General features: G+C 47.1%; 1 protein-coding gene across 1 annotated transcript in view; it reads left to right on the forward strand.

Annotated features, from left to right (window-relative positions):
- LIMCH1 (LIM and calponin homology domains 1) overlaps positions 1 to 12,203 on the forward strand; it is a 298,071-nt gene that overhangs the window by 199,123 nt on the left and 86,745 nt on the right. The window contains 3 exon segments of the mRNA XM_015411892.1: positions 1,704 to 1,899; positions 5,802 to 6,054; positions 8,517 to 8,783. Coding sequence (XP_015267378.1) covers positions 1,704 to 1,899; positions 5,802 to 6,054; positions 8,517 to 8,783 — 716 coding nt within the window.

The raw sequence follows: 12,203 nt of genomic DNA on the forward strand, positions 1-12,203 counted from the left end.
TTGAGTATTTGTACCCCACCTTTCCTTGTGGCTCCAGTTTGAAGCCCACCTCCCCCCCAGAAAACAACATCCCAACTTGGTAAAAAGTTTGCCTTTGTGCGAAGGCACTTCTTCCCGTTTGTCTTGGCCCCGGCACTGTTGTGAAGTGATGAGAAGGACACCGTCTGGAAAAACAAGGGGTGACGTTCGAATATCACCAGGCCGAGGGTGGCTTCTGCTGACCTTTTTCCTCTGCTGGAGCTCTCAGTGTTTTAGTATGTGCAGCTCGGGCTGGAAAGAATTTATAATCGCCGAGTCTGTCAAAGGGGGCCATTGTTCTCCCTGCTCTGAACATGTGGGTCAGCTACAAGTGCTCTCCTATCCCCTGGAGCCAAGAGCTGGCAACAAGCAAAAAGAGCCAGGCTGCATTCTTCGGAGGCATCAGGAAAAGCGTTTTGCATATTTTATCCCCCCCCCTTCATTGTGGATTGCTTGGGGAAGAAAGACATCCCCCCTCTTTCGTAACAGGAATTTCTCCTCAAGGTGGAAGGAGACCTGGAGAGCACACGGCTGCGTTGTTTGGCTAAGACCTAAGCCGGCCAGAGCGAATGATCTCCGCTGGGGTTCCAGCCGGATGCAATAGCTAAGCCAAAGAGATCCGTTCCACAGATGGTGGGGTTAGTCCAGCCTTGCCTGTCAGCCTAGCCCCGAGATGCTTTTGCCTGTAGGATACGGACAATGAAGGACCAGCCAGCATTTCAGGTCAAATTTTTAAAAGAAACCTCGGGGGCTCACCCGTAAACCGGCATCTGATTGAAGTGGGCTCTAACCTGCAAAAGCTCGCGCCATAATTTTAAGTGGGTCTTCTAAGAACTCCGTTATGTTTGCTGCAGTAGATTAAGACAGCTGCTTTTCTGCAGAGTATATAAATTTGGCTTACTCTCCGTTACAGCTATCTGTGTGACACTGGTCCGAGGGTATGTATGTATACGTGTGCGTGCGCACGTGTAATTTTTGTTTTTTTAACTTTTGTTAAAAAGTGAATCCTTTTTTTATTTTACAGCAATTTGGAAGTGTGTGTTCTTTTGATTGGCAGAAGTGGGGACTACAGTGTGAAGCGGGCGATAGTTTTTTGAGTGCTGAAAGTGAGATGAGAGAGTATGTTTGCCTGTTATGTAGTGCATTTGTCCCACTATTATCTCTGCTAAACAAGACAAAGGTGTCTTTTTGAAAGAGCTGCAAGTGGTTTAAGAGAGGCATCCCTTCCTTTAGTGTGTACGTACACTTCTTTTGTCCAGCTTTCACTTCTGGTTAAACGGGTTTTTGAAGTAATGCAAAAATCTCTTTAGTAGGGGGGTAAGTGGGCTGGGTGTGCGTGTTGCAAACACCAGTTGCTCTTTCAGACAGCCTTCTGATGTGATCGACTGCGAGGAAATCGACGCAACTCCGTATCGTGAGAGGGGTTGGCGTGATGTGCCTCAGCAGCCTTCTGTGCCTCAACAGCGATTGTCTGCTGCCAGCACCAGGTTGTACAGGTCTTTGTAGTGCTTCCAAAAACCTACAAAACCTATTTGGCTGGAGACAGCAATAGGACAGCTGACGAAAGATGTTTTCAAGTGGAATGAACTCTTTTAAAAGGCGCTGTCTGGTCTCCGTCTTTAGAGATGTGCACATTTCAATGCAGGAAGATGCCTTTTTAAATGCCTTTTCCTTTTTCACGCCAGGAGACTGAGGATGTCGAGAGCCCCAAGCGCAGCATCCGCGACAGCGGCTATGTAGACTGTTGGGACACAGAACGGAGCGATTCTCTCTCCCCCCCTCGCCACGGTAGAGATGATTCTTTTGACAGTCTGGATTCCTTTGGCTCTCGCTCCCAGCAGACACCGTCTCCAGATGTGGTGCTGAGAGGAAGTAGTGATGGTAAGCTGAGCTTATGGTCAGGGGTGGGCTAAAAACAGCTCCTCATTTCCCAATTGAGAGGCTGTCTTCAATCCCACAAAATAGGGGGGGGGATCTTGTCTTGAATGCTAATGTATGGTTTATTGAGGTCAACTGGTATGGTTAGTCCAGTCACCATTAGTTAAAGGTTCCGTTGCTCGAAAGCCAGTCGAATCCGACTCTAGGGTTGCGGTGCTCATCTCCGTTTCAAAGCCGAAGAGCCAGCGCTGTCCGAAGACGTTTCCGTGGTCATGTTAGCAGAGGGCTTTAATGAAGCTACAAACACAGCAGCATCACTTTACCAGGTTACTCAGCTTACAAAGCTACACAGAGCCACATTGCAAGTTTAGAAGAGAAATACTCCTCTCTTTATTTGAGAAGTACACTTGGGATAGGAAACAGCAGAGATATGATAGAGTACTAACTTACTAGCTAAAGGATGGAAGCAGACGGCGAGAGGTAGGCTTACCAAACGCCGGCGGGGGAAATCTATTTCCTGGCAGGATGCGTGCCGCGGGGGACGGCTGTGCGCGCTGCACCCGCCGTCGCCAGGATGTGACGCTCTGCGTTACCCTGGCAACGGGACCCAAACAGCCCCGTTGCCAGAGTAACGCGGAGCGTCACATCCTGGCGACGGCGGGGGCAGCGCGCACAGCCGTCCCCCGCGGCACGCATCCTGCCAGGAAATAGTTTTCCCCCGCCGGCGTTTGGTAAGCCTAGCGAGAGGCCCTTCTGCCTCATGGTGCCAAGAGAGGACAGCATGTCTCTCTCTCTTAGTGCATGCAGGTAGAGAGCAAGTCTTCATTCAAAGCAGGGCTTTTTTGTAGAAGAAGCCCAGCAGGAACTCATTCGCATAATAGGCCACGCCCAACAGCAGAAGCTTATTAGCGTATTAGGCCACACTCCTGACAGTGCAGCTCATTCGAATATTAGGCTCTGCCTTCCCTTGGCTTGCCCGGGCGCCCCTGGCCCGCCCACCTCGGAGTCGCTGGGGGTGGGGTCGCTCTCCAGGCCTTCCCTCTGTAGCCACACACACAGAGGTTTTGGCTTTAGTGGGCATGCCCAACTCTGAAGCCAGCCAGAACTCTGTTCCTGTGTGTTCCTGCCCAAAAATAGCCCTGATTCAAAGTGAGAGAGATGAAGGAAGGGGAAATTGGTCCCTGAGAACACAATCTGCATCTCAAAGAGGACAGTGGCAGAAGAGTAGATACAGGAAGAAAGACCAGTGTGCCTGTCTAGCTATCTAGTCTCTCTTGCCAGTCAGTCTGGAGGTCTGAGGCAGGGGGCATGGCATCTGGAACTTCCAACATGGCTTGTGAGTTCTTGATAGAGCTTGCCCGCTCTGCATTTGAGACCTTCCCTCACTTGCTGGGGGTGTGTGTGTGTGTGTGTGAGAAAGCTGACATCATAGCTGACTAGATTATGAGTGTTTATTTGCTCTGGAGTGTTAGGTGATGTTGGGCAGACATCAGTTAAATTAACGAAGGAGGGTGATTAAAAATATTCCTTGGGATGCAGAATGCTAAAAAGGCAAACTAGATCCTGGTAACTGAGAAACCCGTCTGTTTTGAATCCACAGTATAGGAAAAAATAACACTCTTGTAAAATGAAGCCGTTCTCAATGGGCGAAGCCCAAATCATTGTGAAAAGAGTCTCGTTTGTCAGAGTGCAGTCCAAAGAAGAGTTATGCCCTTCTAAGTCCATTGATTTCAATGTATTTAGAAAGATGTAACTCTGCTTTCTCCTGCCAACCTAGCAGTTTGAAAGCAAGAAATTGCAAGTAGATAAATAGGTACCACTTCGGTGGGAAGGTAACAGCGTTCCGTGCGACTTGGTGTTTAGTCATGCCAGCCACATGACCATGGAAACATCTTCAGACAGCGCTGGCTCTTCGGCTCTGAAACGGAGATGAGCACCGCAACCCTAAAGTCGGACTTGACTGGCTTTTGAGCAAGGGCACCTTTACCTTTACCTTTAACTCTGCTTTGGATTGCTCAGAAAGGGTATAACTTTATAGTTTCCTCTAGTTTCCTCTTCCAGATCTCACTCTGGATGATTTTGAAAGTAGACTTCTCTTTCACAGATCTCAAATTCTGCTTCGGTAGCTTAGATTTAATCATCACGGTCCCACATGGGATTACGCCACTAATTTCAGTGGTACATCAAACACACCACAACTGAACCGTGTTGAATTGTGGTCTGCCTGAGGTATGATCCTGTGTTTACGCTGCTTTTCCTCAAGAAGCTCCAGGTGACATTTTTATCCTCCTTGCCACCCTGAGAGGAACATTGGGCTGAGACTTAGTGATGCAAGTAGTAGTGTGGGGATTTAACGCTGGATTTCCCCCCCAGTCCAATTCTAGCACACTATCCAGTGCACTGCAGAATGAATTAATTCTAACTAGGCTTTCCGGTGACAGACTGCGTTTCCTGTGGAAGAAGGTGGCTGATTGGTGGGCAATGCTTTTCCTGGGGGTCCACTGACCCCCCCCTACACTTGGGCAGGAGTTTGTGGGGAAACAACAGATTGTAGCAGCAGGAGGGAGTAAGGAAAGTTTTTGCACAGCTCCATGGGCACTCAAGAGCCTCCACCTTAGCATTTGGCATTCACTTGCAGTAAAAAAAAAAAGCATAGAGTTCTTGTTTTTAAACCTCAAAGTGCAGATTTTTCTTTTTGTAGTCACAGTCAAGTTATTTCTGCTTCTTGGACTACACCTCTCCTGTCAACAGGAAGCAATGCATAACAGAGCAGTGGAAATGCTGAGTGAATTTAAAACCAGGGTAAAATGGTATACAGTGATCATTTAGCCCCCCAGCCCCCCCCCCCAAACAAAACACACACACCTCAAGTAATTGCTGTGACATTCATCTGCGGTCTTCTAGATGCATATCTTCTTTTTTGAATTTATGTTTTTGGGGAAATCTCTCTTCCATGATAAAATTTCAGACCCTGTTGTGATATCCTTACAGGGCTCTTTTTGTAGAAAAACCCCAGCAGGAACTCATTAGCATAATAGGCCACACCCAACAGCAGGAACTCATTAGCATATTGGGCCACATCCCCGACATCACAGCTCATTAGCACATTAGGCCGTAGCCCCATGTTACCAGAAGTGTGCTCATCCAGCCACACCCACCTTTTGCTTGTTATTCTGTTTAGCTTGTTTGTTGTCAAAACCCAGGGCCTTTTTTTGTAGCAGGAACTCCTTTGCATGTTAGGCCACACACCCCTAATGTAGCCAATCCTAATCCTAACTCATTATGCTAATGAGTTCCTGCTGGGCGTGGCCAATTTGGGAGCCAGCCAGAACTCCGTTCCTGTGCATTCCTGCCCCAAAATAGCCCTGTCCTTGTAGGACATCTGCCTTGAGAGGGAAGAAGCGGGGGTGGGGGTGGCCAGTTCTCTGTCACCCTTTCCTCCTCTTAGAGGCTGCCCGTATGTTCGCCTTCACAACCAATGTGTCTTAGGCCCTAACTAATCCTCCCATCCCAGTAGTAGTAGTAGTAGTACTAGTAGTAGTAGCAGTAACAGCAGCAGCAGCAGCAAAAGGAATGGGCTGGCTGGTAGAAACTCTGTTCCTGTCAATTCTGACATGGACCACTAATATTTTTGAAAAGGGAAAAAAAAGGTGATTGTAACAGGGATTTGGGTCCTGCTGATTTGAATGTACTATATCCTGACATGCTCTTTGGTTCCAAGTCATTCCTAACAGTGTTCCTGTCAATGCACCTTTAGCTTCAATAAAAGTAAAACCTTTCTACAAGCGTGTACTTCGTTGTTGCTGGGGGGACCTGACAATAGCTGAGGTTCTTATTCCGGCACACTTTGATTAAATATTTAAACTTTCCCGTTCTTCTTTTCTTTTTTTGAAAAAACAAAACAGGGAGAGGAAGTGACTCTGAATCTGACTTGCCACATCGGAAGATTCCAGACATGAAAAAAGACGATATGTCTGCCAGGCGGACTTCCTATGGTGAACCCAAATCAGTTGTGCCTTTTAACCAATACCTCCCCAACAAGAGTAACCAGACTGCCTATATACCGGCTCCTCTTAGGAAAAAGAAAGCTGAACGCGAGGAGTATAGGAAGAGCTGGAGCACAGCTACTTCTCCTCTAGGAGGAGAGAGACCTTTCAGGTAAGGCTTTGGCCCGGGTCTCCCTGACCAGATCGTGTTACATGGGACTACTGTCTAATCCAAACCAAGTGCATCTATCATCTAGAGCGAGCCGGTAGATGCTATTTCTCCCCTTGCTTGGCTAATTGGAAAATAATGAGACAACTTTGGCCTCAGGAAGAATGTTGCATGGGTGACTGTGCCATTCTCGGTGCGTGGAGACATTAGTAATGAGTTGTATGTTGTTCGTTTTTATGCTCCAGTCTCTCAGCCCACCACGGGTGTAACTCTGCGCTGGGAATGAGCCTTGTCATATGTTCTCTGGTGCCTGGAACCGCTCATTTAGATAGACATTAGTTAACTTTATGTTATGGTGATGCACACTGCTTGAATCCAGAGCTCTGGCTCAGATGCTTTATAACAAGGATAGTCAGTGGCTCTTCAGCGCATGACCTGTGTCTCTTCTGAGCACTGTTCCGCAAACGTGGAACCTGCCTCATGTTTTGAGAAAGTAGACAAGGCCCTTGCCCAGTGGGGCTTAGTTGACAGGGGGTTCCCCACCTTGGAACAGCTACTGCCAGAGAAACTGGTAATTTGCAAGTGTCTCCAAGGTGCAGGTTTCATGCCCGGGATGGAAGTAGATGTAGCTTTTTTGGATGATGTCAATAGAGAGTGAGGCTCTCTGTGAGCTGCAGAGTAAGTGCCACTGCTTTATAGCCTCTGCCAGATGGTCCTTGTCGATACTACTACCTTACCTTCTTTACATTCAGTTCCCTCCACCCCCAAATCCACCATTTGGTGAAACCTCAACCTTTGCTACTGCAAGATGGGTAGCATTGTTAGTCTGTCTGTAGCAGTACCAGGGCTATTTTTGGGCAGGAACGCACAGGAACGGAGTTCCGGCTGGCTCCCGAGTTGGCCATGCCCAGCAGGAACTCATTAGCATAATAGGCCACACCCAGCAGCAGAAACTCATTCGGATTGGCTACAGTTAGGGATGTGTGGCCTCACATGCAAAAAGCCCTGGGTTTTGACAACAAACAAGATAAAGAGAATAAGAAGGAAAAGGTAGGTGTGGCTGGATGACCACTGGTAACATGGGGGTGTGGCCTAATATGTGAATGAGCTGTGCTGTCAGGGTGTGGCCTGATATGCTAATGAGTTCCTGCTGTTGGGTGTGGCCTATTATGCTACTGAGTTCCTGCTGGGCTTTTTTTGTAGAAAAAGAGCAAGAGTCCAGTCGCACCTTAAAGACTAACAAAATAGGGCTCACTGCTCACTTCTTCAGATCTGAAGTGAGCAGTGACTCACGAAAGCTCATACCCTGCCTCATATTTTGTTGGTTTTCAAGGTGCGACTGGACTCTTGCTCTTTGTCACTGCAGTTGATCAACATGAGCTTTTATGGATCAGCGCTCACTTCATCAGATGCATCTGATGAGGTGAGTTCTTCTAATATACAAAGAGCGTGTGCGGGAATGGATTTTGTTGGTCTTTGGGTTGCCCCTGGAATCCTATCTTATTGTGAATGAGCCGATGGCCATTTTTATTGGATCTTCTTTTAAACTGGCTTATCTCTGTAACATCTCCCCCACCACCACTCCTGTCCTGTCTTTTGTAAGTACAGTCGGCGTACTGGAAGTACACCTCAGTGGATCCGATAAAGTGAGCTCTGACTCTGGGGGAAAAAACATACGCTGGAATAAATTTTGTTAGTCTTCAAGGTGCCTCAAGGCTCCTGTTTCATTTTGCCGCTTCGGGCGGACACGGCTGCCTTCTCTGGTGTTTTCATCCCGTCCCGTCCCGTCCCCCCCCCCACCGGTTCCCCTTAGCTCCTTTCCCTTCATCGCTTTGGTGTCCTACTTCGCTTGAGCTCAAAATGATGGCGGGACCGGTGTCTGAACTGCCATGTAGCTCGATGATGCTGTATAAATAATGATAACAAGGAGAGGAGCAACAGCAGCGGGAGAAGCAACAGATGACCTGGGAATGTGCCTGCGTCCTGGCAGTGATTTGCATGGGCGCAGCAGCCCCTCTTCTTGCCCGCTGTGCTGATTCGAGACACTGCTGAGAATTGGCGTCGGTCGACCGGGTCATGCTGGGTCAGGCGTTGCTCCCTCTGTGCGGCTGCGTCTTCTAGGCGGATTGCTTCAGAGTGTCTAAACCAGGACTGAGTCATGTGCTCAGTTCTCTTTGTCATGTCATCACATTCTCTTTTTTTAAAAAAAACCCCCAACCCTGTGTGATATGTTTATCTGTGAAAGAATCATGGCTGCATCTCTTCGGTGCATACCTGTGTGTTGAAGCAGTGGCATCTTTTCCTTTCTAACGTTGTGCTGTTCTCGGATCTGGACCGGAGGGGTGTTGTCCCTCTTTCTGATTTGCTGCTGGAGAAATTTGTCTCAGTTTGCTTTGCGGCAAGTAGCAATAGGTGAGGAAGGAGAAGGGGGACTGTATAGTAATCTGCCCTGTGTAACTTGATAGCAAGAGCCACCCTGAAACGATCGAGGAAGAGCAAAGTGAAGCGCCGGCAAAATCCGAAGAGGAGCACTTGGGCCAGGAAAATGCTCCCGTTCAGGCAGACGCAAGCTTAAGCGCCAGAGACTCTTCACCTTCGTCTCCTGCCCATTCTGCAAACAGAACTGCAGGGCCCAGAAATGCTGAGAAAGATCCCCAAGAGCTCAGGAAGTTAAGACGGCTTGAACAGGCTGGTATTAAGGTCATGCCAGCGGCAGAACGCTACGGCAGCAGGTCAGCCCCATGCTGTGGGACTTCCTATGCGCATGCGTCTCATTTTAAGCATTTTTTCCCTCCCGTGTGGTTTTTCTCAGTTTGCCTTTATGTCGTATGACTCATATCCTGTAACACACATGTGCGCGCACGCACACACAAAATCAGCCTAATAAAGATGTGCATTGGTTTGCTGTCTCATAACTTCTTACATTAGAAGAAACTAACTGGAGTTTGGCAGCTGTGCATTGCAAAATTCTGTGGTGTTCAGCACATTTGTTGTGACTGGTAATTACACTGTAATAATTCTCGGCTGGGGTGAGAGCCTTGCATTAATTTCTGTGTTGGTGTAGAGCTTCTAAACCTTCCATGGCTGAACTGTTGTTTCGGTTTATATTAAGTAGATTGGGGGGGGGGGATAAGCAGTTGCCTTAAAGGATGTAAAATTTAACGCAAGGAGTGCAGAAATAGGAAGCACATGATGGCATTACTGTTGGCAAATCAGAGCACATTTCTGTGCATCAGTTTTCCTTCTGTTAAACACTATGATATAGATTATAAGGGTTAATCTGTTGGAGGGTTCGTGTGTGTTGGTGCATGGAAGATCCAAACCCTTTTCAGGTTTAAGTTTCTGACACTCCTCCCGCATACTGGCAGAGTGTGCTACGCGCTTCATGGTACAGGTAATCACCATTTTGTGTGAAACTGGCAACACCCGTATTTTTCAACTGCACTATGTGCAACCATAAAAATCTGTATTTTGGGTAGTGTGCAGAGTAGCTGCAAAATACATGCATTGCCTGTCTCACACAAAGTGGTGATCATCGCACATACCAAGAGACACTCTCCAAGTGTACAATACAGGATTGCTTGGAAAGAGCTTCTGGCTTATGCTTTTGATTATTGATGAAACTACTAGAGAAGTTTACAAATGCAGAATGAGATAAAAGAAGCAGAAGAAAAGCTTCAAAGTAACATTTCCTTTGAGACTTATGAAGAAAAGTTTAAACATCTATAAGTAGACTTAAAAGCGTATGAAGAGAAAACCAGAGACACCAAAATCAAAAAATTAGAGACAAGAGAGATCACTCTCACAACCGTGTATATAAGTGGTGTACCCTGGGTGGGATTATTACTAACAAAAGAGTTTCATGGGCAGACTTGAGACAGTCAACCTCAGATATGGAAACAACGGAAGCAGAAGATTCTATAACCACCTCAGGGGATGAGGGTCCCTCACGTAGACCTTTTTTAGAAAGAAGTACAAAAATGAAACCCAGAGAATATTATGCATACAACAAAACAGGCAGGAAGAAACCTTAGTGGAAAATTTATCCAATAGAATATTGACTCATGAGGAGAATATAGTTTTGAATTTAGGATTGAGTTTTGTACCTACCCCGAAATATAATGCGTTTAACACCAGAGTAAAGGTAAAGGTAAAGGTTCCCTTGCTCGAAAGCCAGTCGAATCCGACTCTAGGGTTGCGGTGCTCATCTCCGTTACAAAGCCGAAGAGCCAGCGCTGTCCGAAGACGTTTCCGTGGTCATGTGGCCGGCATGACTAAACACCAAGGCGCACGGAACGCTGTTACCTTCCCACTGAAGTGGTACCTATTTATCTACTTGCAATTTCTTGCTTTCGAACTGCTAGGTTGGCAGGAGCTGGAACTAGAGACAGGAGCTCACCCTGTCTTGCGGCACCAGAGTAGACCTCTTTAAATAAACCAGAATGCTCAGATTGAAAGTTTTCTTTGGCTGAATATAATGTTTTTAAGAATTGGATCAGGATTGGGCAAGATGGTATTTCTTTCTGCCCTAGGGTTTCTACTATTTTTCATGGCTTAAAAACTCAAGCTTGATTGTGTACCCACACCATGCATGTTGATAGGTCATTTGCAGTCGAGTGTGGTTCTAAAGACAATGAAAAAGCTTCCTTAAAAAATCATAGTATATGGTAGAATCCCCATAGAAGCTTTTGTATTAAAACTCTGATGAAGTAGTGTGATCTTTTTTGTTGTTCAGTCGCACAGTCGAGTCCGACTCTTCGCGACCCCATGGACCAGATCACGCCAGGCCTTCCGGTCTTCCGCCATCCTCTGAAGTTTGCTCAACTTCATGTTCGTTGCATCTATGACACTGTCTAACCATCTCATCCTTTGCCGTCCCCGTCTTCTTTGACCTTCAATCTTTCCCAGCATCAGGGTCTTCTCCAGTGAGTGCTCTCTTCTCATTTGGTGCCCAAAGTATTTGAGCTTCAGTTTCATTATCTGGCCTTCCAGGGAACAGTCAGGGTTGATTTCTTTTAGGATTGACTGATTTGATCTTCTTGCAGTCCAAGGGACTCTCAAGAGTCTTCTCCAGCACCATAGTTCAAAAGAATCTATTCTTCGGCGCTCGGCCTGATCTTTGCATGGTATCTAATGATAGGTTGAGTCCTTCTTTTTACTGAGAAGCAGCTGAATGAACAGTAGGTCAAAGGGAACCACATCATTCGAGTGGTTTAATTGAACATGGCCCCACCCCCACAAAACCCCTTGAACCCTAAAGTAAAATCATCCTTGGTTTAGAGTCAGTTCCAACAATAACGTTGATAGCAGACAAAAGGATTTAAAAAGCAGCCATGCGAGCAGCCTCCTCATGTGGCCAGTGCAATGTCAGAACAGTCGATTTGTGCCACTTTCTGTTCGTATTTCTCTAGAAGTGGAGCTCTGGTCTTGCCCAGCTGCATGGTGCTTGCTCAAGCAGATTGCTTGTGCAAAGCAGGGGGTAATTTTTGCTCAGGACATAGAATCATAGAATCACAGAGTTGGAAGGGGCCATACAGGCCATAATAATCAGCCTAGAGCATCCCTGGCAAGTGTTTGTCCAGCCACTGCTTGAAGACTGCCTGTGAGGGGGAGCTCACCACCTCCCTAGGCGGAGCTGATTCCACTGTGGCACAACTCTGACTGTAAAAAAAGGTTTTCCTAAGATCCAGCCGGTACCTTCCCGCCCTTAACTTAAACCCATTATTGCGAGTCCTCTCCTCTGCTGCCCACAGGAACAGCTCCCTGCCCTCCTCTAAGTGACAGCCCTTGAAATACTTCAAGAGAGCAATCATGTCCCCCCTCAACAACCTCTTCTCCAGACTGAACATTCCCAAGTCCCTTTTCCTCATAGGGCTTGGTCTCCAGCCCCCCCCCCCGAGCCCCGACCACCCTCATCGCTCTCCTCTGCACCCGCTTCATTCTGTCCACATCCTTTTTGAAGTGATCTGAAGTCATCTGCTGGTAGGCTGTCAGAACTGTTTCTTTGATTACTTGGGTTGTTAAGAGTCAGCGAGTGCTGGAGGAAGTATGAATGGAAGAGAGCACGTGCTCACCTGTCCTTTGCTGATTGGTTCAGTCGTGAAGCTTTGAAAAAACAGTGGTTTTGCTTATTGTAAGAGCATGCAGATTTG

Source organism: Gekko japonicus, unplaced genomic scaffold (genome assembly GCF_001447785.1).
Source record: "Gekko japonicus isolate JY-2015 unplaced genomic scaffold, Gekko_japonicus_V1.1 scaffold455, whole genome shotgun sequence".
Taxonomy (NCBI): domain Eukaryota; kingdom Metazoa; phylum Chordata; class Lepidosauria; order Squamata; family Gekkonidae; genus Gekko; species Gekko japonicus.